This window comes from Elephantulus edwardii, unplaced genomic scaffold, assembly GCF_000299155.1.
Source record: "Elephantulus edwardii isolate Elephantulus edwardi_28Jun2011 unplaced genomic scaffold, EleEdw1.0 scaffold00217, whole genome shotgun sequence".
NCBI classification, from domain to species: domain Eukaryota; kingdom Metazoa; phylum Chordata; class Mammalia; order Macroscelidea; family Macroscelididae; genus Elephantulus; species Elephantulus edwardii.
The window spans coordinates 765655-793071 of NW_006399967.1; the positions used below are offsets into that span (position 1 = coordinate 765655).

Here is a 27417-nt window from a genome sequence, read left to right on the forward strand (position 1 = left end):
CTTGGTCTGGGCTTGGGACTCTGTCAGGAACTGGTGAAAAATGAGCACACTAAGCCTAGCCAGACTGGAGTCTCAGTTTGGGGTCCACCAGGTTTGGCGAGCGGGGCGGGGGGGGGGGCTGGGCTTAATGCATATGGGCCAATACAAAGCCAGCCACCTGCTGGGAGAGGACAGGACAGCTGAGGCTGTTGGTGTGAGAACTCTGAGGTCTGTGCAGAATGCAGCCAAGGTCAGGAGGTCAAGGGATCAGAGGCACAGCCCCAACTGCGTCTTGTCTGTGGGTTTCAGCCCAGACTGGCATTAGTGCACAGTTCAAGGCTTGGGCTGGATCTGGGGGTTCAGGGCTTAGTGTGGATGCAGGGCTCAGCCATGGGCCGGACTGGACCCCGAGTCAGGAAGACGCACAGAGGCTGAGCCTCCACAAGGGAGTGGTGGGCATGTCCCGGGCGAGGAACTCGGGCGCATCACTCACAGCCTGGGCGTAGGCACTGTAGGGGCTGAAGGGCAGGGTGAGGGAGGGCGTCAAGATGCCCAGCTGGCCCACCATCTGCTGCATGCGCCGCAGCGTCCGCTCCTTGTCTGTGTCTGCGAACTTGACCACCAGGCTGGAGGAGGCGCCCTGAGGGGAGGGAAAGAAAAGCAGAGTTAGCTGGGACTCTGGGGGCTTGGAGTCACGGTGACTGGGGTCCCTGCAGTGGGATGTCTGCAGTCCCCAGGCTAGGGCCTCCACCTCAGTGAAAACATCCTGGAGGTGAGTAGACCAGGCCCCCAGCACGACCGGAGTGTTTGGCGAGGGGCAGTGCTGGTGCCCGGGTGGAGGGTCCTTGCTGTCACGCACACATCTAGGGCCTCTGAGAACCCAGCGTGGGCACACGGCCCAGGGCAGGCAGAGGAGTGGCTGGTGATGACAGGTGTGGTCACAGCTCGGTGCTGCTTTATTCCAGGTGAGAGGTGGCAGCAGCGCTCCAGGGAGAGGGGACCCACTTTCTCGGTACACAGGGCATGTATGTCCCTGTCACCACTGCGACAGCATCTCTTTCTCCACCTCTGTGCCCTCTCTAAAAAGCGGGGCTGCACTTGACTGGGATGATGGGGACAGGCGACATTTGTCCCAGCCTTGTTCCCATTCACCATCTCACCGCTGCCAAGAGCTGGCTGTACTCACCGGCATGGTCTGGCTGCCGTGCAGGGCGTGAATGGCCGCCTGCGCCTCGGTGTGAGAGGAGAACTTCACGAAGGCACAACCTGCTCAGGAGAAGGTGACAGGTGAGGCGAGAGTTCGCTCATGTGGGCGGGGTCACAGGGGTGAGGCTAGGGCTTGCTCAGGTGGGAGCGGCCCTGGGTGAAGAAAGGGCTCCTGCTGGATGGGAGGGGCCACACGGGTGTGGGTGTGGCTCCATCTGGGTGGGAGGGGCCACATGGCTGTGGGTGGGGCTCCCTCAAGTGGGAGGAGCCATGGAGTGAGCACGTGGCTATCTGGGCAGGAGAAGCCACAGGGGTGTGGGTGGGGCTCCCTCCAATGGGAGGAGCCATGGGGTGAGGGCGGGGCTATCTGGGCAGGAGAAGCCACAGGATGAGGGCAGGCCTCCCTCTCGGTGGGAGGGGTCACAGGAGTGTGGATGGGGCTTCCTCCAAAGGAAGAGGTCATAGGGGTGAGGCTAGGGATTGCTCAGGTGGGAGGAGCCATGTGGTGAGGGTGGAGCTCCCTCTGGATAGGTGGGATCACAGGGGAGTGGGAGGGACTACTGGATAGGAGGGGCCACACGAGTGTGGGTAGGGCTCCCACCAGTGGAAGGAGCCATGATGTGAGGGCGGGGCTCTCTGGGCAGGAGAAGCCACAGGAGGGTGGGGCTCCCTCTGGATGGGAGGGGCCACAGGGGCTACAAGCAGGGCTCCCTGCTGTGGGAGGGGCTACAGGATGAAGGCGGGGCTCCTTCTAAGTGGGAGGGGGGCCTCAGGGTGTGGGCGGGGCCACAGAGGTCCTGGTTGTGGGCGGAGCTTCCTCTGGCGGGAGGGGCCACACGAGGGCTGTGAGTGGAGACAAGAGTCAGCCCCAGACACACTCAGCAAACTACAGCCAAATAGCCTGATGCCAGGAAGAAGGCCAGCATGCATGCAGACAGACCCTGGATGAACTAGACAGTAAGACTACCACACAAAAAGTGAAAAAGCCAAACAGCCCGAGGACAGAAAGATGGCCAGCATGCATTCAGACAGACGGCCGGACAGGTGGGGGCGGAAAGAAAGCATCAGACACTGAGTGAGATGGCAGGAAGAGAGCTGGACAGTCACACAGCAAGACAGTGACACAGCTAGGCAGCCACAGGGACAATCATTTCTTCATTCACCTGGCCAGAGAACCCTCTAGCCAGATCATCAGGGATTCAGCCTGGTGCAAAGAGACAGCATGAGGGCGATACACAGGTGGCCGCGGCGGTGGGCGCCTGATAGCCTGAGGGGACCATGGCCCCAGCCACTGATAATGTGGCCTCAGAGACAACATGAGGTCAGACAGGCAGAATTAAAAGGACAGAGACCATCAGATAGAAGCACAGGTGGCACGGCCCCAGGAGATGGAGTCACATGGATGTGGTCACGTGACTAGGGCCAGGCAGGTGGATGTGGTCATGTGACAAGAGTCAGGCAGGTGGATATCAGATTCCACCAGACAGGGCAGAGTGGACAGACAGACACTACCGGACTGTCAGGCCAACAGAGTCCATGGGGGCAGTTCCAAACAGACAGAAAACTGCACAGCCCCCAGGCCAATTACAAGCAGTGAGTTAGGGAAGTGTGGGGAACGAGGTGGTGGTTCCCCAACTTTTTGGACACCCCCAAAGTTACTGAATTGTTTACTTTTCAAGAGTGGCTCAGCCTTCGGGGAACTGAGTGTGTGTTCATGGTTGGGGGACAAATGCAGACAGAAGGGTGAGGACAGTTGTACAGCTCACAGAACATTATAGTGTCCTGGATTGTGCACAGAGACTGGGAAACTGGTGTGTATCTTGCTGTGTCTAGTTCTGGTGGCCTAGTTAGTGCCTAAGTAGTTATGCTACCAATCCAGAGTCAGGGGGTTCCATTCCATCCAAGAAAGATGGGCAGTCCCCTGTCTGTGTGAGCTAGAGCCTCTGAAAACCCACTGGAGGGTCAGTTATGAGAAGATCCCGACTGGATAGCAATGAATGAATGAGTGAACGATTCTCGTTTTTAAAATAAGTTTAAAAAAAATCTTGTGACATATAAAATATGTTGATTAAAAAGGAAAGACAGGTAAAGGTGAGAGATCGCCAGGCCCCTGCAGAGACAGCCAGAGAGTCCCACACACAAACCAGTAAGGGAACTAAGGAGTCGTCTGGGCTAGACGTTGTCCAAGCAGGTGCAACCAGACAGACAGGTAGCTAGAGACCACCAGACACTGGAAGGGGGAGACAGAAACGGTCACTTGGACTTGGCTGCAGATGGCAGTGGTCACAGAGAGAGGGCTGACAGGATCGGAGACCCCAGCATGGGTCTAACGGGACACAAGCAGGGCCAGAAAGGCCAAGGGGGCAGGACACGGACATCCCCAGACAGGCCAGAGCAGTCATGCAGACAGGCAGACGGAAAGACATACAGCACCAGCGCCCCCAGGCCCAGGCGGGAACAGGCAGAGTCATACACCAGCTGGAGAGAGAGACATTCTAGCACCTGTCCAGAGACTCGTGGGAGGTCATTAAATATTGTCCTTAGATGGCGCAGCCATACAGAGACAGTGGGACAGACAGACAGGACACGGGGCCAATGAAGATAGCACAGTCCTATACACGGTCAGTCAGGTGAATAGAAATTCACAAGACACAGACCTCTGCAGCCAATCAAGGCTCTGGACCATGCCTCCTAACAGACTAAGCCCCTTTGTCCAGGCCACGCCCACAAAGAAGACCACGCCCTCACAGGCAGCCCACACCATGTTCTGTCTGACCACACCCCTCACACAGACTTGTGTCTCCACCTGCGTGGCCACGCCCCACCCCATCCCACCCTGGTCCACTCAGGAGCCAGCCTCTCCCTACCCCACTCACCTAGCCCCTTCCCACCCCATCCACCTAGTGAAGCCAACCTAACCCTACCTACCCCATCCAACTGGCCCCACCCCATCCACCAAGGCCCTCCCCGAGTTCTCCCACCCCATCCCCTTCCATCCATTTAGTACAGCCCTAGTCTACCAATGCTGGGGAGCTCTAGTGGCCTAGTGGCAAAGAGTTGCCATGCTTAAGGTGGGCAGTTCAAATCTACCAGCTGTTCTACGGGAAAAAGAGGGGCAATCTCCTCACGTGCAACTTACCACCTCTGAGAACCCAGTGGAGGGTCAGCTGTGAGTCAGTTCTCATTGGATAGCAATGAGCTGTCTGTCCTCCCAGCCCCGTTCCAGAAGCCCTCTCGCTCCCGCCCCCGTGTCACCCCCACGCCCCGCGTGCCCATCCCTGTCACCTTTGCTGCTGCCGTCTGGCCCCCGGAGCACAGTGCACTCGTCGATGACCCCAAAGGGCTGGAAGAGCCTCAGCACATCCTCCTCCGACTGCTGCTTGTTCAACATGCCCACAAACAGCTTCCGGTCCCCTGGGGCAGAGACGCCACCTCAGTGGAGTCCCCCGACCTCAGGGCCTCCAGATGTGTCAGTTCCCCCAGAAGGAGGAGAGGGGGCCTGATGTGGCCCTGGGAGGGAGACCTTCCCGCATCCTAGGCTTCCTATCCTTCAGGGCTGAACACCCTGCTCCAGGCCCTCAACTCCCCTCACTCCAGGAAGACAGTCCCCCCGCCTAGATGCTCAGAAGCCACAGTGCCAGGGTCAGGGCTCGAGTCCATTCCACTGCCTGGGTCCCTCTCTGGACCTTCCAGCAGGGGTGGATGCTGGTGGTCGCTGCTTCCTCTCAGAGCTCAGGCTGGGCCAACATGAGGTGGGTGAGGACAGGATGTGTGTGCACGCGGGGGACTTAGGGAGCCTGGACCCAGGGGGGCTGCTAGTGGGTGCTGTCAGAGGCCAAAGGCAGGGCCAGAGCCCCACTCCTTTTCCAGGTAATTCCAAAGCTCTCTGGTAATGTGGGAACACCTCAGTGTCACCTCCCAAAGATGTTGAGCTGGGTTGCTATGGAAACCTGTTCAGCAGCTGTCACTCATGGGAGAGGGAGGGGGAGAGAGACAGGGAGCGAGATTCAGAAGGAAAAGAGACTGAGTCAGGGAGAGAGACAGGACGAGATGCAGAGAGGACAGAAGGCGAACCAGGCAGAAAACAGGGCAGGGAGAGGAGAGGAGCAGCCACACAGGGAGGAAAGGGAGAGGAGACAGGCCCACAGTGAGAGAGAAGACAGCAGACCCCTCCTCCCCAGTTCCCAATCCCACCCCGCAGTACAGGCCCGCTGAGATTCATCGAACTCCTACACATACTACAGAACCCTAACAACCCTGCCCCATTCCTCTCCTACTCCACCAGGTCAGCTTCTGTCTTCCCGGCCCCCGAAGTGGGGAGGGGGTATGAAAACGTCCGGGCCCAGGTCCCAGTGAGACAGTCCAGGAATTCCTCATCCCAGGGCTTTGCGCTCACACAGCAGTCCTGCTCCTGGCGGCAGGCCCTGAGTCCCCAGCCTACTTGCCCCCACACCCCAGCCCCCAGAGTCAAGCACCCACATTCCGACACTCAGCCCGGCCCATGCATACAGATGCAGTGCACGCCCACATGCCCCAGCCTCAGAAACACGTGTGCATGCACACCCGTGCACACATCAGCACAGCGAGCTCAGGCACACGCATGCTCGCTGACACACATGGTCACCTGGTCACTCTCCCCACCCCCCAGAGCGCTCCGACTGAGACACCCCCCCCAGCATCGTGGAAGCAGTGGGGGCACGAGCAAGCATGCAGCAATCCAATGCTTTTATGCAGGGGGGCCAAACCCCGCCCCCACGCCTCTCCTCCCCATTCCTCCACCAATCGCCAGCCTTGGGCTGACTGAGGTTCCTGGTGGCCTCGGAGAGATGACAACTACCTCCGCGACTTTCGCTGTCTGCAGGCTTCACCTGGATCGGCCGCGCCATCTGTGGAGAGATGCAGAGAGAAGCAAGGTCAGAGGTTAAGGGGTGGGGCCGGAGGTCTGGGTCGCTCTCTGATAGGCCCACTTTCCAGCCTCAGAACCCCAACACCCTTCAGCAGCAGCTTACGCTCCAGTCAAATCAAATGGCCCACAGTCCTACCTCCAGGCTTTCGTGACTGCTTTCTGGAAAACTCCTAATTAACCTTCAAAACCCAAGAACAATGGCTCCTCCTCCAGGAAGCCTCCCAAGTGTGATACTGTTAGCAAAGATGGTCCAATGACTGTGATCCCAGGAAGCATGCTCCTTAGTGGCTCCGCCCATAAAGGGGTGGAGTCTATTTCTCCACCCACTGGACCCTGACCGTGTGACTTGTTTTAACGAATAGGAGGAAGTGAAGTATGGTGGGTCCCAGCCCAGGTTACAACAGACCTTTGCAGTGGGATTGTGAGCGAGAGGTCTGGCGGAATGGTTCTGTCCTGGTCCACCTGTCCCTGGAGAGCCCCGGCTCTAGGAATGAGCCCAGGACAGGTTGACTAGCAAAGAATCGTGAACATGGTTCTTCTTTCCAACAGCGACATGCTGCTGCCTTTTGTTACTCAGCGGTGGCTGACTTATACACCAAAACAGCGCTTGTAGTGGCACCTCCAAGCTCTGCTGGGGTCACTGTCATTTCTGAGTAGACCAGTTGGCCACCTAGACTCGTTGTTTTCAGTACTCCTGCCCTTCCCCCAGACCCTGAAAAAGCCTGTCAAGGAAGAAATCCTCTCCATATTTGGAAACAAACTTGTGGGATGTAGGATTGGTGCTTGCTTCTCCACTGGTCTTGAGAAGCTCCCTTTCAGTCTGGTGAACTCCTACTCATCCCTCAAAACCCTGTCTAAAAGCCCCTACCGTGGCAATCCTCCTAACACTTTTAAACTGCTTCAGCCCATGTCTCTCCTGCTCGGAGGTTGGAAATGTTTTTGTCTCCTTCTGTCTCTGGCCCCAGATGGGTGATCACAGTGTAATTGACACAATGCAGGGTTCATGGACCCGCTCCCTCAAGTCACCTGCCCTCTGAACTTCTTCCCACATGTCAGATTCCTTCCTCCAGATCCTGTCTACTCTAAGCCCACTTCTCTTTTGAGGCCCTCCCCTATTCTGTGACCCTTTCCTCTGAGTTCCTACCCCTCTCTTCCCTCCTTCTGAGTCTCACCTTCTGTCTGTAAGTCCCTCCGTCTTAGGGTCCCCTCCTCTCTGCCCCCCACACACCCTCAGCAGGCGCCTTTTCTCTCCAAGTTCTTCCCCTCTGAACTTTTTTCCTCTCCCAGCCTCCTCACTCTGACCCTCACACAAGCGCATCAAGGCTGCCTCAATTTGAACCAAGCTTTGGGAGGCCCAGAACCAGCTCATGTCCCCCGTTACCCAACCCAACCTTTCAACCACCCAGCCATGCCCTTCTGATGGGTCCTGACCACCTGGGAAAAGTGGGGCCACACTGCTCTTCCCCCACTCAGTCAGCTGGATCCCCCCAACACACACCAGGTTCTATCTGGCTGGATACCACGCCCCATTGGTGGAGATGGGGAAAGAATTTCAACCACATGGGGTCAGCTTGGGGCTAGGGAGAGACTGGCAGTGGCTGGGGAAATGGGGGACACCTGGGCGCTAACCCCCTCCTCCTGCTCTTCCCACCCCGCCTCCGCTTGCCCTCACCTCCTCCCCCCTCCCAGCACCTTGGGCAGATGAGGATGGGGTTGCCATGGCAACCCTGATTCACCACACGGAAGCTGGCAATTGTTGTTGCCATGGAAACCGCCTCTTAGGGGCGAGCCCAGCTCCTGCCTCGCACAAAAGAGATATTTAAATATAATCTCCTGGTGAGGCGGGAGCCCAGGGAAGGAGGGAGGGGGCGGCCTTGAAGAGGGCGGCTGTCTGTAAGCCGCACCCTCTGCTCCCACCCCATCCGCAGGGCCTGGGGTACCTGCTCCCCATCTCCCTCTGTCAGCCGCGAAGCCTTGGGACCTTTCACTTCTGACAGGGAGGCCCCTTTCCTCCTGAGTCAGCTTGGGAAGTGGGATGGAGGGGTCCGGGCCTGGCCCAGGGAATTCAGGTGGGCCACCCCCTCCTAGCCAAACCCCTGGTGGGAAGATGAGGCTTAGAGGCCTGGCCGCCCCCTCCCCGCAGCCCCACGGCCCGCCTTACCCGCCGGCCGCCAGCCCTGGTGACATGGGCCAGGCTGGCATCCACGTGCCGCCCCTGGGTGGCCGGGTGCGTCCACGCCGCACGCACGCCGGGCCCGCGCCGGTTCCCTGTGCCCCGCACCCAGGCGCACGCTGCCTGGCGGGGAGCTGGGTCTCCCCCACTCCATCCAGCCCCTCCCGTCCCCCTGCCCGTCCATCTGGCTCTGCCCACCTCCTTCCAGCTCCGTCTCTCCATCTGTCCCACCGAGGTCTCTGCCTGGTGCCCTCCCTTCCTCCTCCACCTTCTCTGGCTCCCCATCGCTGCATCCTTTCGCAGCCCCTCCCCTCCTCGTATCATTTATTGCACCACACTCCAGAGGCGTCCCATGCGCAGAGAGAGGGCCTCTCACCAGTGGGGGTGCAGAGGAAGACCGAGTTACATACTGACCCTTCCTGGCCGGTGGGGGTCAAGGCTGGGGAGGAGAGAGGCTAAGGGCCAGGGGAGCCTGGGACACAGGGCAGTGAAGGGCAGAAGGCCATCCTGGAGCTGGGTTTTGAAGTAGGAGTGGAAGTTTGCTGGAAGGGCGGTGGAGACGCGTTCTCACGTTGGAGCACTCCCTGCTTCCACAGACTCACTGATCTCCAAACCCTGTCAGTCGCAAACTCTAAGAGATGGGCAAACCAAGGCCTGGTGGTGGGAGAGGCTGTCGGAAGCAGGGCCGGGTGCCCTCTCTCCGCCTCAGAGGCTCAAGTTCTGGGGGTGTCTGGGGTCTTTGGGGTGAGAATGATGATGCACTATGTACCCCAGTCCCCTGCTTCCTGGGTGACTTAAACCATGCCCCACCAGAGGAAAGAGCCTTTACCGCTATCCAGGCCCCTGGGTGCTATTACGTACTCCCGCTGTTGTTGTATTGTGGACCGTCGAGTTAGAACCAGATCCATAGCTGACCCTCCAGTGCATTTTCAGAAGCAGTTAATCGCACAGGAGGAGATTGCCCAACCTTCTCTGGTGGAGAAGCTGGTGGCCTCGAACCGCATGCCTTGGGGATTGCAGCGCAGCTTCTTGCCACTAGGCCACCAGAGCTCCCTCTTATTCTCAGTGGGAAGGAACTGCGCTGGCAAAGCAAAGCCTTATAGTTTGAAGCCACCAGCTGCTCCATGGGACAGAGATGGGCTGTCTCCTCCAGTGTGATTTACAGCCTCTGAGAACCCCCCGGACGGTCAGCTATGGGTCAGTTCTGACTCAGTGACACACAACAGCTAACCTAGAGGCTGGCAGTTTGAACATGCCCAGGAGTACTGCAGAAGTAAGGCCTGGCAATCTGCTCCCCTGAACATCACAGCCTGGATAACCCTGGGGGACCGTTCAGCCCTATCTTGTGGGGTCGCTGTGGGTGGGAATCAATCAAGTGGCTGCAGCTTTGGTCCTTTTCTGTCCAGCCAGGATGCATCTCAGAAAGCGAATCAGAGGCCCCGGGAGGAGAGACCACAGGCGGAGCGGGACCCAGCAGCCAGGGATCCTACTGGACCTCTACAGTTGTAGGGTCTAGGGGCCACGCACATTCAGAAGCGCTTGTGAGGATGGCACAGGCCTCCCCTGCTCTACACTCTGCGCTGGCTCCCTATTGCCCTGAAGAGCAGAGCTCCTGGAAACCACCCAAGTGCCCATCAACAAAGGAATAGATAGAGAAGCTGTGGTATATTCACACAATGGAATACTACGCTGCATTGAAAAACAAGGAACTCATGAAGTATGCAAAATGGATCACCCTGGAGGACATTATGTTGAGTGAAATATCTCAGTCACAAAAGGGCAAATACTGCATAGTGCCACTGTTATAGAAAGGGACTGACATCAGGGTTGAGGGAAGACAGAGAAGGAGGGGAGGAATGATGTATACTGCATTGAACAGATGAAGGAGAGAACTGTTTAAAAGGGACATATGATTCGGTATTATTGTCATTATAGGAGTCCAGGACGAAGGCTGCATAGTGCAGTGGACTTGGGGGGGAGGGACTGTATAACAATGAAAGAGTTTTTCTTTTACTTTTCAAAGAGAAGAGTGAAGTGGGGCGTGGAGGGGAGAGGGAGAAAAGTAGTAAGAAAGAAATAAAAGTAAAATTTAAGAAATTAAAAAAAGAATATAGACAGGGTAAAAGCTCTGCCCTTTAAAAAAAAAAGAGCAGAGCTCCTGACGCTGGCTTGTGAGGCCACACTGTTGTGCAATCCTAGGCATTCTTACCTCCTCCTGCCTCTCTGGGACATTCCTGAATTGCATCCCCTCCCATCCAGTCCTCCTCACCCTTCAAGACTACCTTGAATGTCTTCTCCTCTTGGGAGGCTTCCTTTCCATCTCCAGGTGCTGCCATTCTGCCCATGCCTTGCAGTGTCTCTCTCTGGGACAAGTTCCCCAGGACAATGGCTGAAGGGGACATCCACCAAGGACCCACAAATGACAACTGCAGTGAAATTATATGAGCCCTACTAATTCCAGACTGACAGGAAGCAGACCCTGCCCTGTCCTTGCACCCCAGTGTGTGGGACACGGCACCTGAGCCAGGAGCTTGTGGCAGTGTTGACAGGGCCCTAGAACTACAAGTCTCCCAGGATGAGGAAGTGACTACGCCGGGCTCACAGGGCTTGACCTGCCTGAGACTGTGAAGTTTCCCAGAAAATTGTGACCACGCTCTGTCATGTGCCAAGAATCAGATCTGTATCCCTTACAAAATCCCAGCTGGCACTGGCCTGGGCACCAGAGCAGGAAACAGGCCTGGACCCCCCTGTCCTCAGTGGTGGCTTTGCTGTCTCCATGCTCCCAGCCCTTGTCAGTCAACCTTGCTGAGGATTTCCTACCTTCTGGAGGATCCTCTAGGCTCCCACTTTATAGATGGGAAGACTGAGGCCAGTGGAGGTGAACTCATTGGACCTTTCTCAGGTTTAGTGGACTCTGGCTCAAGCCCTGTGACGAGGGGTGGGTGGAGGGGTGATTTCTGATAGGGGCCACAAGAGGGGGCTTCAGTAGGGGTCTGTACTTGGATTAAAAATCAAGAAGACCAAGGCACCAGCAGTCAGGAAATCAAAAAACATATTGCGATGGGAAAGTCTGCGGTTAGGGACTTCTCTAAAGTAGTCAAGAGCAACGGTGTCTCTCTGGAAACTAAGGTGTGCCTGATACAGGCCATGGTCTTTGCAATCACTTGTTATGCATCAGAGAGTTGGACAATGACTAGGGAGGACAGAAGGAGAATTGATGCCTTTGAGCTGTGGTGCTGGAGAAGAGTATTGAATGTACCATGGACTGCCAAGAAAACAAACAGATTCATCCTCGAGAGGATTAAACCAAGCAACTCCTTGGTGGCAAGGATTCTGGGGCTCTGTCTGACATACTTTGGACATGTTGCAAGGAGGGACAGGTCCTTGGAGAGGGACATCATGGTTGGGAGGGTGGAGGGACGGTGTAAGAGGGGAAGACCCTCTATGAGGTGGATTGATTCAGTGACCGGGGTAATCTGGATGGGTGTGTCAGAGGCAGTGTGATTGGCACAGGATAGAGCAGGGTTTAGGGCTGTTGTACACAGGGTCGCTATGAGTCGCAAACGACTCGACGGCACATAACAACACAACAACAACAGACCAAGTCATTCCTTGTCAGGGAGCTCAGAGGAGCAGTGGGGCAGGTGAAGGGTCTGGGGGCCCCTGGTGCCTCAAGATCTTCATGAAAAAGAGGTGGTGCCCCATGTGGCCTGGCCTCTGTTGGCCAGGATCCAGAGCCAGCTGCCCACCCAGGGGCCCCCATCTCCCAGAACATGCCTGGCCTGGGGGGAGGTGGCCCTGGGACCGGACAGCCGAGCCACTGGAATCTGAGCATCCACTCAGCCCGTGCCAGGGTCCTCGGCCATTCCAGAGGGTTCTATTCTAGGATTCTGTTATTCAATTTCGGATCCAATTCCAGAACGCAGAGATTTGATTAAACTGTATCCCCCGCGGATGCCACGCTCACACTAGCAGAGGGGCTGGGAAGGGGGGTCGTGCTGGCTCCAGAGGCAGCACTCTAGGGGGCCAGCTGCATGGTGGAGGGGAGCTCACAGGCAGAGCCACCCAGGACCCCCTCCAGCTCACGACTAGAGACAGATGCAGCCACTCCTCATCATTTCCCCCAAACGCAGAGACACACAGACACCCTCACACGACACACACACACACAGAAACCCCACCCCACACTCACATCACACACACGGACTCCCCACCCCATTCACATCACACACACACACACATACACACACACAGAAACCCTACCCTCACACATGACGCACACACAGAAACCCCACCCCACACTCACATCACACACCGACTCCCCACCCCATTCACATGACACACACACAGAAACCCCAACTCCACACTCATACACACACACACAGACACTGCACCCCCATTCATATCACACATGCACATAAACCCTACCCCACACTCACACACATACACAAACACTGCACCCCCATTCATATCACACATGCACAGACTCCCCACCCCTATTCACATCTCGTACACACACACACTCATATCACACACACACACACACTCACATCACATGCACAGACTCCCCACCCCATTCACATGACACACCCATGCACAGAAACCCCACCTCCACACTTCCATCACACACAGACTCACACCCAGACTCCCCACCCCCACTCATATCACACACAGACTCCCCACCTTTATTTACATCACACACAAACAGAAAAATCCCACCCCCACACTCACATCACACACACATACAGACACTGAACCCCCACTCACATCACACACATACAGATACCCCATCCCTATTCATATCACACACACACACACACTCACACACGGACTGCCCACCCCCACTCACATCACACACACACATACATGCACAGATACCTCTTCCCTACCCCACACTCACACACACACATGCATAGACACAGGTACACACAGATGCTCACACACACGTGCAAGACACCTCATGCAGATGCTTACACACAAGTATGATACAGGCACACAGATGCTCACACATATGCATGCATGACACAGGTACACACAAATGCTGACATATACACATGTATGGCACAGGTACACAGATGCTCACATATGTGCGTGCATGACACATAAACTATTCATAGCTATATACACAGATATGCTCACACTCTCACACACATATGCACGGACACATGCACCTCACAAACACACATGCATGGACACATGTACCCCACCCTCACACACACACACACACACACACACACACACACACCCATGCAGGGACACATGCACCCCACCCTCACACACACGCATGCATAGACATAAAGGTAGACAGCACCCCCACCCTCGCCCCATCTTCATATACACAGATGCAGACACACACAGGCACCACGCCCCTCCACACATGCATAGACACATAGACCCCAATGACACCCCTCCCCCACTCACATATACACATGTGTGTACACACATACACACACCCCTCCACTCACACACACTCTTACACTAATACACACACATATACACACATTCCCACGCACGTGCATATACACACACAGACATAGGCCTGTGCTGCGGGCATAAATCCATGCTCATGGGTGTAGACACCAAGATACACATGTACAGTCACACTGACGTCCACACGCACACAGACGTGTGCATATATACAGCACGTCCACCCGGGTGCACACATATGTTCAAGCACGCTCACATGCACCGACGCGCACAGGCGCACACACAGGTGGGCTTTTCTCCGAGTGGGGCGGGGCTGCCTCGTTCTCCCGAGGCCCCGGCCCCGCCCCGCCCGGCTGACAGAGGGCAGACGGGTCACCCTGTGCGGGTCACCCTGTGCGGGTCACACTGCGGCCTTGCTCAAGCTCATCTCACCGAGCACCTGGGTGGGTGAGGTGCTCCAGTCCACCAGGGGGTTGTTGGCTAGCTTGTTAGTAAAGCCAGTCAGGGGCACAGCACCTCCTGTGGGGTGAGACCACGCAGATGTGGTGTACGGAGCCCTACCCGGCACAGGGCTGTTTGCAGTCCCATTAGGCTTGAAGAGGAGCCTGTGTTGAGGCTGGAAGTGACACCAAGAAAGGAAAGCAGGGGCGCAGTATGTCCTGGGCAGAGGACCCCCAGACCAGGGAACAGTCACAGGAGACAGAGAGCAAGTGAGCTGTAACACCAGAGACAGACAGACAGACACACACACACACACACACACACACACACACACACGAGTGAGCTGAGCGGGAGACAGCACAGTTGGCCTCCCTACGCTCCAAGCAAGGCACAGCTGACCCCTGGGGATAGACACGAGGACCCTCGGCCCAAGGCTCCCCAGTGGAGGAGTGCCCTTGGGCACTTATTGGTGGCTTTGCACTTTGCACTTGGAGGCAGGAGGCTGGATGGGCCCAGGAGGTCCCAGAGGTCAATGGCATCAAGGGGCTGTGGACATGAGGGCCATGGAGGCCAGAGGACAGGGAGAAACCTGCTGAGGGCACAGCCAACCAAAGCCGTAACCTGAGGCCTGAGGCCTGCCTGGGTCTGCTCCTCCCCTGTAAGCCCCCGCAGCGCAGCGGGAGTGTGGTCTGAGAGTGAAGCCCCTGAAATGGATCCTGGGGTCCGGCGGAGAAGTGGAGAGTGTGGGGGAGGCACGGCAGTGGCACCATTGGTCAAGGGGCTGAGGAGGGCATGTCCGACCCTGCTCATTGGGAACAGCCTTGGGCAGCTGCTGGCAATTCTCTCCACTAGAGAAACAGAGGAGGTGGGGCTCCCCCAGCCCACAGGGCGTGAGCTGCCACAGGAGCTGCGGGGTGGGCTTCTCCAGCACGGGGCCGACCACGTGCGGCTGCTCCACCCTCCAGACAAGTCGGCTGCGGGAGAGGGGGGCCTCCCGCCCCACCTGCTCGGCTCTGTGTGTCTGAAAATGTGGCTCCTTCTCTGCGGGTATTCTCAGGGGAGGCAGGGTCACCCCAAACGCCCACGTATCACTTATCATGTTGATCTTATCACTGTTAAGGGAATGTTGCCTCTCTGCCCAAAATGACAGATGGAAGCCCTTACCCCGACACCTGTGAACATGACCTTGCTTGGAAAAAGGGTCTTGGGTGATGTTGTCGTTGAATTAGAGGTCCCACTGGAGGAGGGGGATCCTAATCCCATCTAACTGGCATCATTACACAAGAAGAGAGAGCAGAGGGTTGGACAGAAAAGGCTGGTTCTGTGACAACGGAAACAGACGCAAACGGAGGAACACCAGGCTGCCAGGGGCCCCAGAAGGTGGGAGGGAGGCCTGGCACAGACTCGCCCTTGGAGGTGCTTTCTGCCTCCCAGACACTCGAGAGGCAGCTCTGGTGGCTCAGTCCACAGAGAGCTGCATCGCTGACTCAAAGGCCACACCTCGCTGGCAGGTCAAATTCACCAGCAGCTTCGTGGCAGAGAGACAAGCAATATCTAGTGTGATTTATTGCCTCGGAAACCTAGGAAATGCATCCCAGCCTGTGGCTTCTGAGTTGAGATGCTAGAGACAGTCTATTTCTGGTTTTATGAGCTACCACCTACTTTGTTACAGCAGCTCTAAGAAACTGATACATTACTGAACCTGAAGACACACTTATTCCCTTAATAGGGCTCCTGAATACAGTCTCCAATAGAAATGTAACACACAACCACCACGATGAGAACAAAGGTGTCCATAGCAGCTCCGCTTGTGTCAGCCAAACACCAGCAAAGTCTCAAGTTCATCAACAGGAGAGCAGATACACAAACTGTGTAATTGACCTGTGGAATAGTACACAGCAATGAAAAAGGAAAATGCCCTGATACCACCACAACATAGGAGAATCATAGTGTGTGGTGGGAGAGAAATCAGATCCAAGACTGTATGTAATAGTCAAGCATTCATCCACTCATTTGGAAGCAAACAGAAAAACAAGCAAAAGCTGCCTGGTATTTTAGGGACTCATTACTAAGTGGTAAAACCAGACATATTGACACGCATGGGGTACCGTGAATGTCAGGAAAGTAACTGCTTTAGCAAGAGGAGAAAAGGAGGCACAGGATGGAGTGGTTTCTGGGGGTTCAGCTGGTCAGTGGTCCCCAGGTATTTGTCATATGCTTGTGTTGCATGTGGTTTTCTGTACACACGTGGTGATTTTCACAAGAAAAGAAATAAGGATAAAAAGTCAGGCTCCATGTTCAACAGAGGCTTTCTAGACTTGGGGTGCTGCAGTAAGCTTGGATTCTAAAGGGTTCCTTTCATGTCCCCAGCCCATTTCTGAGCCTCCTGTTTCCACCCTGGGAGAAGCTGGCAAGAAACTGAACGAGAAGCCAGGAGTGGAAGGAAGGCCCATCAGAGCCTCGGTCCCCGTCCTCCTGGGTGACCAGTCCCTGTTCTCTGAGCTACAATAAAGGTACAGCCCACATTGGAAATGGTGGTAATTCATCCTCCAACCTGGGAGTTGTGATGCAAACCTGGAAAGGACCACACTTGTTGGCTGGCTCAAATCCTCCAGCCAAGCAGAGGTAGAAAGATGGGTGGTCTCCTCCTGTGTGACTTCCAGCCTCGTGGAACCCTCTAGGGGGTCAGCTCTAAGGTGGGCCCAACTTGACAACAATACCTATGGTGTTCTTGTTGTTGAAAGATGGGGAAACTGAGGCTGAAGACATTGCTGGAGGGCTCACTTTCTGGAGCTGGGGTTCAAGAGAGACCTTGAACCCCACAGTGAGCTATACATACCCACTTCCTTCCAGACAACACGCAGCTCCTTGTGCCTGTGTGAGGCCCTGAGAGGCAGCTGTGGGAGGGACAGCCCCTTCCTGGTCTCTCTTGTTATAGACTCTAAATCTCACTTTCACACGTGGAGCTGACCTGCAGAGCACCCTCGGTCGAGGACTTCAGCAGGGTGCTTGGTCCCTGGTCTAGACTATTCGGGACCAATGCCATCGAATACGGTGGCCAATCCCAGGGCCAAGCCATTTCTACATCAGCCCAATTCAACACAGTGGGTGAACTCCCGTGTGGAAGGCTCTGGGTCTGTGCCAACCAATAGGGTGGCTGGCCCCATGTATCCTTTATCGGCACTGTCCAATCAGCGCTGGGGGAACTAGTTCTCTGGCTCCATCTGGTAACTGATCCCAGTGTGTATCTATGCCTTCTCCGTGGGAGCTGGTTCTCGGTCTAGAACGAGACCCACATTACTCCCCAAGCTGGCAGATCCTTTCTCTAGAACATTCTAGACGCACGTTGTCCAATCTGATAACCATTAGTCACACATAGCAACAGAAATGCAAATTTAAAGCTAGCTAAATAGAATGATGTAAAATATAGGTCCTGGGTTGGGGTAAGACTGAGAAAAATTGGATAAATTATATATACTGCACTGAAACAGATGAGGGAGAGAACAGTTTAAAAGCGATATATAATTGGGTATTATGGTTGTGACAAGAGTCCAGATTGAAGGTTGCATAGTGGAGTGTACTCAGGGCCAGGGATGGGACAGGGGGATTGTATTCCAATGGAGGAATTTTTCTTTTATTTTTCAAAGGGGAGAGCAAACTGGGGAGGAGGGGTGGGCAGGGAGAAAAGTGGAACAGTGAATGAATGGAAATAAAAAAAATCTCTGTAAATGTTCATTAAAATTAATAAAATAATTTTTTAAAAAATATATATATAGGTCCTGGGGGAGCTCTGGTGGCCTAGTGGCAAGAAGCTGCACTGCAATCCCAGAGGTATGCAGTTCAAATCCACCAGATGCTCTGCTGGAGGAGGGGCAATCTCCTCCTGTACCAGTCAGATCTGATTTGACGGTGTACACACAAAAAAAAATCATAAAATTAAAAAAAAATATAGGTCCTCAGTTACCCTGGTCCCATGTCACAGGGTCCATAGCTGCTTGGAGAGAGAGGCCATGCTCGGAAGGGTGGAGAGTCAGAGAAAGAGAGGAAGACCCTCACCAGGACGGGCTGACACAGTGGCCCCCTGGGCTGGAGCCTGGCAGGATTGGGAGGACAGTGGAGGAAAGGGAGGGGTTCAGCCTGTGGTTCACAGAGTGGCCATGAGTCACAGTCAACTCACCAGCACCCAACAACAGCTGCGTTAAAAGTTCTTTAGAAGGGGGATCATGAGATCGCATCTCACGTGTGTTGAGTTTGCTGTCAAGAGGGACCGGTCCCTGGGGAAGGATGTCATGCTGGGTAAAGTCAGTGAGAGAGAGGGACCGTCCAGGTGATGGATGGTGCAGTGGTTGCAATGGTCACAAACATGGTGACAGTGGTGAGTACGGCGCAGGATGCCATGCCTCCTCTGTTACACCGACCATGGTCTCTGCCGGCTGGAACCGACTTGAGGACACCACCAACGTGGCTGCACGGGAGGACGTCACCACCAACGTGGCTGCACGGGAGGACGTCACCAACAATGTGGCTGCCCAGGAGGATGTCACCCCAACGTGGCTGCCCGGCAGGATGCCACCACCAACGTGGCTGCATGGGAGGACGTCACCACCAACGTGGCTGCCCAGGACTGACACTCTTACTGTTGTCAGTCAAGTAAGTTCCAACTCATTGTGACCCCACATACTAGGGCAGAACTGCCTCCTGGGGGTTCACAGGCTACAACATTTATGGGGGCAGATTTCTAGGTCTTTTCTCCTGAACCCCAACTTTTCAGTGAGCAGTCAAGTGTTTGCCATTGAGATGTCACTGGTATAGACATCTCGAACAGCACTCAGCAAACCACAGCCCGTGCATGGCTCTGTTTCCAGCCCTTTGTTTATGTTATAAAGATTGTTGGTACACTGTCACAGTCCCTTCTTGATGTGTTGTTACCTGTGTCTGCTTTTGTGCAGAGGTTAGTAATTGTGACAGACACTGTCAGGCCTGAAAAAGTGGCCAGTTACTCTCTGACCCTTTGCAGGAGAATCTGCTATCTCCGGCCTAGAATATTTCAGAATACACCATCCAGGACAGTGAACCACCGAGTACTCGAAACTAGCTTGTATCACTTACGAACTAGTCTTAAAATTTTGGTTCTTTTTTTTTTTTTTTAAATCCCAGTAAGTTTGTCTTTGGAGGCAAGAATGATGAGGCTTCCCCTCCCATACTTTGGAATGTTGCTGGGGGGCTATTCCTTGAAGAAGGACATGATTCTGGGGGACATGAGGGTGGAGGGTCAGTGAAGGAGAGGAAGACCCTCAACCAGATGGACTGACACGGTGACTGCTGCAACGGGCTCTTATGTGTCAGGAAGCGTGAGGATGGCGCAGGACAGGACGGGGTTCAGATCTTTTGTTCCTAGGGTCGCTGTGAGTCTTACTCGACTCAGCGGCACCTAACAATAACAACAGGAAGAAGTTTGTCCCATTCTTGGGAAACTTTTAAGCTTATTATAACAACATGGGTATTTGAATCTACCTTTTGCAACTGCCTAATTTATGAAATCCAAAGATAGTTCAGCAACAAAATCTAATGTCTGAATAGAGATATGAGTGTAGAATACACATCAGATTCCAAAGAGCTTGTATATATAAAGAAAGATAATGAGAAATGTCGTGGTAAGTGCCGTCGAGTCGTAGGCGACTCATAGCGACCCCATGAATGAAAGTCCTGAACACTTGTATAACTTTCCTCCTTTCTCCAGGTTCCATAGGGCTTCCAGAGGCAAGCGATTGTGGAAGTGGATGCCACTCCTGCTTCCAAGCTTGTTTGAATCGGGAAGCTCCACCAAACACCGTCCACCATGGGTAACCATTATCGCATTTGACACATCAGTGTCACAGTGTTCGGCTTCACAGCAACCACGAGTTACCTCTGTACAGCAAGTGGACACACCAGGGTTACACGACCTAGAAGAAGGTTTCACCAAAAACAATGAAAGGCAGGCCCGAGGGCTGCGGAGTAGAGTCACCCACCTTTGGCTCGGGAGCAGGGCTTTCTGTCTGCTCCACCCCACCCTTCCCTCCCCTTACTCTAAGAGTCAGGGCTGCTCACCCACCTTTGAAGGGCAAAAAGAACAGTAACATCCAAGGAAAAAGATCCCAGAAACTTCCCTTGCCTGACCGCCATCAAGAGGAGGCGCCATGGAGATGTCAGCCCGCCCACCAGATTAGCCAGCTGACTTCCAGAGAAATAGTGTGTGAATAATTTTAATCCAGATTGCATGTTTCAATAAGATTTTGGTTAAAATGGGGGATGGTAATAAAATCCATTTTAGTTGTTCCTTTTTATCAAGAAGGTTATTTTCTTTCTTTTCCAAGCAGGTAAAAGGACATTTTCGATGTCTGTGTGATGTGGATTACACTAACACTCAACAGCCCTGTTCCAGAATAGACACCAGGTTTTAATTCTCCTGGCTTTGGCACAAGGAGTTCTGGTGGTGGATAGCACTGTGCGTTGTGCTGCTAGCGCAAAGGTCAGTGGTTCAAATCCACCAGGGTCATCTGGGCAGTGTCTTCCCGTAAAGGCTGGTGGAGGGTCATCACTGAGGGTCACTACGAGTTGGAGTTGACCTAATGGGGTGGGTTAGCTGTATTGCTGTTAACTAACCCAAGGGGCTGGTTCTTTCTGGAGTGAGAGCTGCCCCATGCACTGTGGGTGTCAAGGAGCATCTCAGTGTGTAGCTCCCCCTCCCAGCTGTGACAGCCTTCAGTCCAGCCATCGCCCCCCATGGCCCCTCGTAACCTGAGCTGAACACCATCAGGATCAGGCGAGGGAGCTGCTTGTTTCCTCCTGTTCTCAGCCGCTCTTAGCAGCAGGCGGGCACGTTCCTGCTCCCAGTCTGGGTACACGCAGTCCCCACTCCACCCCCAAGTCCATCTGACAAGCCCTCCTCTTCTCTCAAGAACCAGCTCCCATGCCCGCCCCTCCAAGGACCACCCTGTGAGTGTCCTGCTCAGCGGTCAGGGTCTGGTTCCAGGAGGCCGAGAGCTCCCCGGATGCTTCCAACAGACTAGGTAGAAAGGCCTGGTGACCTTCTTCCCAAAATCCACCATCAACCCCGTGGATTGCTGGAATAACAGCCTGGTGGTGATCACTCACGGGGCTGTCACAGCACCGGGCAGCGCTCTGTCTGTCCTGCAGGGGGCACCCTGAGTGGGGGCTGGCTCAATGGCAACTAACAAAAATAATAAATGGCCAGAACTGCCCCATAAGGTCCTCTGGGCTCCAAGCTTGAGGGTTGCAGCAAATAATGTGAGAAGAGGGGGGTTGGTTCTAGGATAAAGAATGTGACATCAGGATTGGAGGGACACTCGCCAATCTGCACTCTGCAGACGGCACATCCTTGCTTGTGGAAAGCAAAGCCCTGTAGCATTTTCTGCTAAAAACCACGATAAATGGGGAGAAGGCGGATGCTGTCACGGATTTACTTTTACGAGGATCAACAATCAATGCCTGCGGAAATAGCAGAGAACCCCACGATAAATCACTGAAAATCACTGCCAAAAATCTCTCTAAGGTGTTAAAAAGCAAAAAGCAAACGTGTGCCTCGAAGATGAAGGTGAGCTTGATGCAGGCATCTTTAATCACCTGGCATGTGGACTCCGGGCAAGGACTGGGGAGGAGACCACAGGGGAGCCGATACCTGGGGTTACATTTGTGGCACAGGAGAGTGAATACACTATATATGGCCGAAAGAACAAAGGCTCAGTGCCCCTGGGAGGCAGGGATGACAGGGCGACCCTGTGTGTACTATGGACACGCCATCAGAGTGGCCGGTCCACGGAGGAGGGAGAAGGCAGTGGGAGAGAGGGGGACAACAAGGGCTTCGCACACCGCCGTGACGCTGAAGATGGGCCGCTGTGCGTGGGAGCTGACCTGATCTGACAGCAACGAACTTAGGGTGGGGATGGCCAGGCCTTTCTTCCTCGGAGCCCCGGTACGGTTTCCAACTGCCAACATTTCAACTCACAGTCAAGCGCTCAGCCCTTATGCCAGCAGCATTTCTTTGCTAGGTCCAGAGCCTCAGAATGGTTGCAGCTGCCCCTGCCATGGCCAGGCTGTGTTCTCCAGCCCAGTCCCTGCCCCGCTCCCTGAAGACACCACTCACTCACCCCGGGCAGCGTCTTCTGCTCGTGCAGGGCCGTCTGGGCCTTGATGGCGGAGTCCCTGGCACAGTAGGTGAGGAAGGCACAGCCTGGAAGGGAGATAAAGAGGCATGAGGAAGGGGCACTGGCCAGAGACGGGGCTGTGGGGACAGCCAGCATGGAAGGACAGACAGCTCTGAGCCCCCGAGGGGAAGCCGCTGGAACAGGCGAGTGGATAGCTACGGCAAGCAGACAGGTGGCTTCAAAGAAAGAACCCAGCACCTCGGACCCATGCAGACTCCCAGCGACCTTCCACCAGCTCTCCAAGCTGCAGAACCTTCTGGAATGACACCACTCATCCTTCCCCACAGAGTGGATGAGGGGTTTGAACTGACAACCTTTTGGTGGTTGTTGTTAGGTGCCATTGAGTCAAGTACAACTCAGGTCAACCCTGTGACACCAGATGGAAACCTCTCCTATCCTGTGCCACCTGCATCATCCCTGACCCAGTCAGATCACTGCAGTTTGTCCATTGTGCTGTGCCGACCTATCTCAGTGGTCTTCCTCTCTTTGGCTGCTCCTCCACCTTCCCACGCATGTTATTCCTCTCCGGGGAACAGCCCCTCGTCAAGACATGCCTCAAGCATGAGATGATGCCTCATCATCTTTGCCTCCAAGGAGCACTCTGGCTGCACCTTCTCCAAGACATAGCTGTGTGAGTTTCCGGCCGTCGATGGGATGGTCAGTGCTCTTCTCTAACACCACAGCTCGATGGGTAAGGACATTTTTGGCTAGGGGAGGTGGAGCAAAGTTAAATTCCCAGCTGCTACCTAAAAGATTTGGAAGCAGGAGCGGCATCCACTTCCCAAACCACATGCCTCCGGAAACTCTATGACCTTTGATAAATGTCGAGAGTAGTAGAGGGGCTTCAGGCCTTTTGTTTATAGGGTTATTATGAGTCGTGCTGGACTCGAAGGCAGTCAACAACCACAACTACCTGACGGATTGGCTCTTCAAACCTACCTGCTGGCTCTGACGGAGGAAGACCAGCTGAGCTGTTTCCGGGAGGCAGTTCTGCACTGTCGTGTGGGGTTCTGGAATTAATTCAACAGAACACAACAACAGGAGCAACAATGGTGCTATGTTGGAGTCTGGGTGGTACAAAAAGAGCCTGGCTGCTAAAAGAAAGGCCAGGCATTCAAACTCACCCAGAAGTGCTGCGGAAGAAAGACCTGGCAACCTGTTCTTATACAAATCACTTGTCACATGGGGTCGTCTTGAGTTGGACTGGATTGTCCCTAACTACAACAGGCCTGGCAGAAGGGAAAGGCTATTGCTTCAGGGGTGCTGAACTGCTTTTGTGGGGGGGGGGGATGGAAAGGTTTAGCAAATGAGTAGTCGTGGTTGCAAGAGTGCCATCGACGTCACTGAATTGCATCCTCCAAAACCAGTTAAAATGGTTTGTTGTACGTTATTTCCCCATAATTAGGTTCAAAGAGCTACCAGAGGACGCGCAGCTACCTTCTTTGCAGGGGGTGGGTGTTAATGAAATCTGTGCCTGATTGCAGATAAAAGATGAAAACCCGGGGTGGGTGCACTGCCTTGGGGAGGTGCGTGTGGAGGGACCAGCAGCCCCAAGGAGCCAGACGAGACTCTGGCTTTATGATGGGGGCGCAGTGGGGTCTGCGCTGACCTGCTGTGTCGTCTTGGGGCGAGCGCTGCCCCTCTCTGAACCTCTCCCCACCTCCCTAGTGAGGTCAAGTGGTCGAGATTGGGTGTAGGCGAGGCGGGGGCGGAGCCAGAAGGGGTGTGGCTCAGTGGCCGAGGGAAGGGCCAATCAGGAGAGGCGATGGGCAGGGCCAGCCCCGGGCGGTGCCAGAGTGAGGCTGTTGATTGGATGGTTGTGAAACTCCTGGAGACAGAGAAACAAGTGGAGTGCGCAAGCGCAATCCCAGCTGGGATGGCAATGGCCAGCTGGTCTCAGGGGTCCAGGCCCCAGTCTCTGGCTTTGGTCCCCACAACCTCCGCTGACCTCGATTGTGAAATAAAGCTAACATGGTCTGGGGTCTACCTGACGCCCTTCTGGGCCCCCCATCCAGAAGCCCCAGGGCCTAGCACCACAGGGTCACTTCGTTCCAATGGAATCATTAACACCCGGGTCCTGGGGGGCTGCAGTCGGCGCCCGCTGGTGTGGGGAGGGGTCCACTCCGGCCTAGAGCCCTGGGAGCTGAGGATGGGTCTCAGCATTTGAAAACATTTTAATCAAGATATGCTACAATTAGGCCCAAGGAACCCTGGTGGTGCAGTGACTACACATTTGGTCGCTGACCGAAAGCTTGATATTGACTCCTCTGCAGAGCAGAGATGGTGACCTTCTCCCATGGATTCCGACCAGGAGAGCGTGTGGAGGCTGCTTCATGTGCCCCACGACGAGGGGACAGGTTAGTCACATGGCACACAGCCCGCCACCAACACACCCGGGCTGAGGCAGTGAGGACACACAAGTGCACGACGCAAAGGGCGAGTTTAGATGAAACAGAGACACCCCCACTTTCCCCTATCCCACAGGCAGCCGTGTCTCTGACGCTGTGCGACACCGACACCCCTGTGTCTCCCCGGCTTCACGCATCCACGCTTCGTGCATCACCGTCAACGCGTCTGAAGGCTTCCTGTTTTGAAACATCTATAAATGAAACCAGCGCCTGTAGGCTCTCGGCCTGGCTTCTCCCACCCAGCAGACGTTCCGCAACAGGTGGCTGTGTGTAAAAAAAATACCGCTTGTGGTGGAGAGCACCCTGACGCAGACAGCCCAAGATGCGGCAGAAGAGCTGGGCCCCAGAAGAGCTGACCCGCAGAAGAGCTAGTCCCCAAAAGAGGGGACCCGCAGGAGAGCTGGCCCGCAGAAGAGGGGGGCCTGCAGAAGAGTGGGCTTGCAGAAGAGCTGGCCCACAGAAGAGCTGGTCCCCAGAAGAGCTAGTCCCCAGAAGAGCTGGTTCCCAAAAGAGGGGACCTGTAGGAGAGCTGGCCGGTGGAAGAGCTGGCCCGCAGATGATGGGGGCCTGCAGGAGAGGGGGCCCGCAGAAGAAGAGGCCAGCAGAAGAGGGGGCCTGCAGAAGAAGGGGCCAGCAGAAGAGGGGGCCTGCAGAAGAAAGGGCCAGCAGAAGAAGGGGCCAGCAGAAGAGGGGGCCTGCAGAAGAAGGGGCCTGCAGAAGAAGGGACCAGCAGAAGAGGGGGCCTGCAGAAGATGGGGGCCTGCAGGAGAGGGGGGCCTGCAGGAGAGGGGGGCCTGCAGAAGAGTGGGTTTGCAGAAGAGCTGGCCCACAGAAGAGCTGGTCCCCAAAAGAGCTGGCCCTCAGAAGAGCTATCCTGCAGAAGAGAGGTCCCACAGAAGAGCTGGTCCCCAAAAGAGGGGGCCCGCAAGAGAGCTGGCCCGCAGAAGAATTGGTCCCCAAAAGAGGGGGCCCGCAAGAGAGCTGGCCCCCAGAAGAGCTGGTTCCCAAAAGAGCTAGCTGGCCCACAGCATCTTCAAAGGCGAGGCTTTCTGAAGTAGGTCCCTCCCTTTGCTATGCGGGATCCCGTGTGGACTTGAACCACTGACCATTACTCAGCAGCTGTGTGAGTTCATGGCTTGTGCTGTTCAAGGACTATTGGTTGTGTGGGTCAGTGAGGATTTCTTTCTTTCCACATAGTGTGTTGTTGTTGTTGTTGAGTAGCATCTTGTTGGGACTGACCCCTAACTGACTCTCCAGCGAGTTTTCAGAGGCAATTGACCACATGGGAGGAGACTGTCCATCTTTATTCCACAGAGCAATTGGTGTATTTGAATCTCATGCCTTTGGTTGGAGTGCAATTTTCTTCCCACTAAGCCAGCAGAGGTGCATAGTGGTTTCTTATCACTATAGCCTAGTGGTACAAAACAGCGCTGCAGTCACAAAGCCACATGGTTCAAATCCACCAGCTGCTCCACAGGAGAAGAATGGACAGTCTCCTCCTGCGTGATTAACTGTCTCTGAAAATCCGCCGGAGGGTCAGCATGGTTTGGCTCTGACCAGACGATGCTCACCAACAAGAAGCCAGCAGAACGTTTAGCATATGCATATATAAATTCTTTCTCCGTTTCACAGTTGATGTTTGCTATTTAAAAAAAGAGAAAAAAGCTGCTGTGAACATTGCTGTACAAGTATTTAATTCATGAAAGTATACCCAAGAGTGGAATTGCTAATCACAGAGTGGACATGTTTAGCTTTAATCGATTCTTTCAAGTGGTTTTCCAAAACAGGATATATTGTTGTTGTTGTTGTTGTTGTTGTTGTTGTGAGGGGCTGTTGAGCTGACTGCGTGTGACTTACAGTGACCCGGCGAACGGCAGGTTGGGCCTCACAGTATCCAGCCCCAGGCTCGCAATCTCCACCACCCTCAGATACCTTGGTGCAATCGCTGTGTCAGCCTATCTCACCAAACGCCTCCTTCTCTTTCTTTGGCGCCTACCTTCCAAGAATGAGGTCTTTTTCAAGGACTGTCCCCTCCTGGCCCAAAATAGGTGAGATGAAGCTTCCCCCTCCTCGCCTCTGCGGGACACCCGGGGTAGACTTCCTCCAGGACAGATTCATTGGTTGCTTTGGTAGCAACTGTGGGACATTCAATGCTCTCTGCCAACACCACAGTTCAAAGGCATCACTTCTTCAGTCTTCTTTGTTCATTGTCCAACTTTCCACGTGCATTTGAAGCAACCAACAATACTGTCCGTGGCTTGGGCCAGGTGTCCCCTAGTCTTGAAACGGACACAGTCAGAAATGTTTACAGTAGACTAAGCGGGTGACACCGGCGCATACACCATCATCAGGGTCTGAGAGGTCTAGCAGTACTCCACTGTACCAGTGCTCAGCTTGCCAGTCTCTTCAATGTTGATCCTGATGGAGGTGCTCTTGTCTTTTGCTGGGGCTTTAATGTACATTTCTGTAGTCACTAATGAGGTCAGGCACCTTGTTTTGGGGAGAAGATCTTTATTCTGTATGCACACGCTTCTTTTCCTGTACACAATGCAACTGTCTTTCCACTCTTTTCTAATGTGTCTGTATTCTGTAATCACCTTTGGTTTTCAGGAGAGAGAACTGGTGGTGGAGTGATGAAACACTTAGCTGTTAACCAAAAGGTTGTTGGTT

The 27417-nt window shown here is 54.6% G+C and overlaps 1 protein-coding gene across 1 annotated transcript in view; it reads right to left on the bottom strand.

Annotated features, from left to right (window-relative positions):
- CELF5 (CUGBP, Elav-like family member 5) overlaps positions 1 to 27417 on the bottom strand; it is a 52620-nt gene that overhangs the window by 13167 nt on the left and 12036 nt on the right. Inside the window, exons 2-6 of the mRNA XM_006897965.1 lie at positions 22283 to 22365; positions 5972 to 6071; positions 4471 to 4599; positions 1166 to 1245; positions 473 to 619 (exon numbers count right to left, since the gene is read on the bottom strand). Of these exons, the coding sequence (XP_006898027.1) occupies positions 473 to 619; positions 1166 to 1245; positions 4471 to 4599; positions 5972 to 6071; positions 22283 to 22365 (539 nt within the window). The remainder of the gene's footprint in view (positions 1 to 472; positions 620 to 1165; positions 1246 to 4470; positions 4600 to 5971; positions 6072 to 22282; positions 22366 to 27417) is intronic.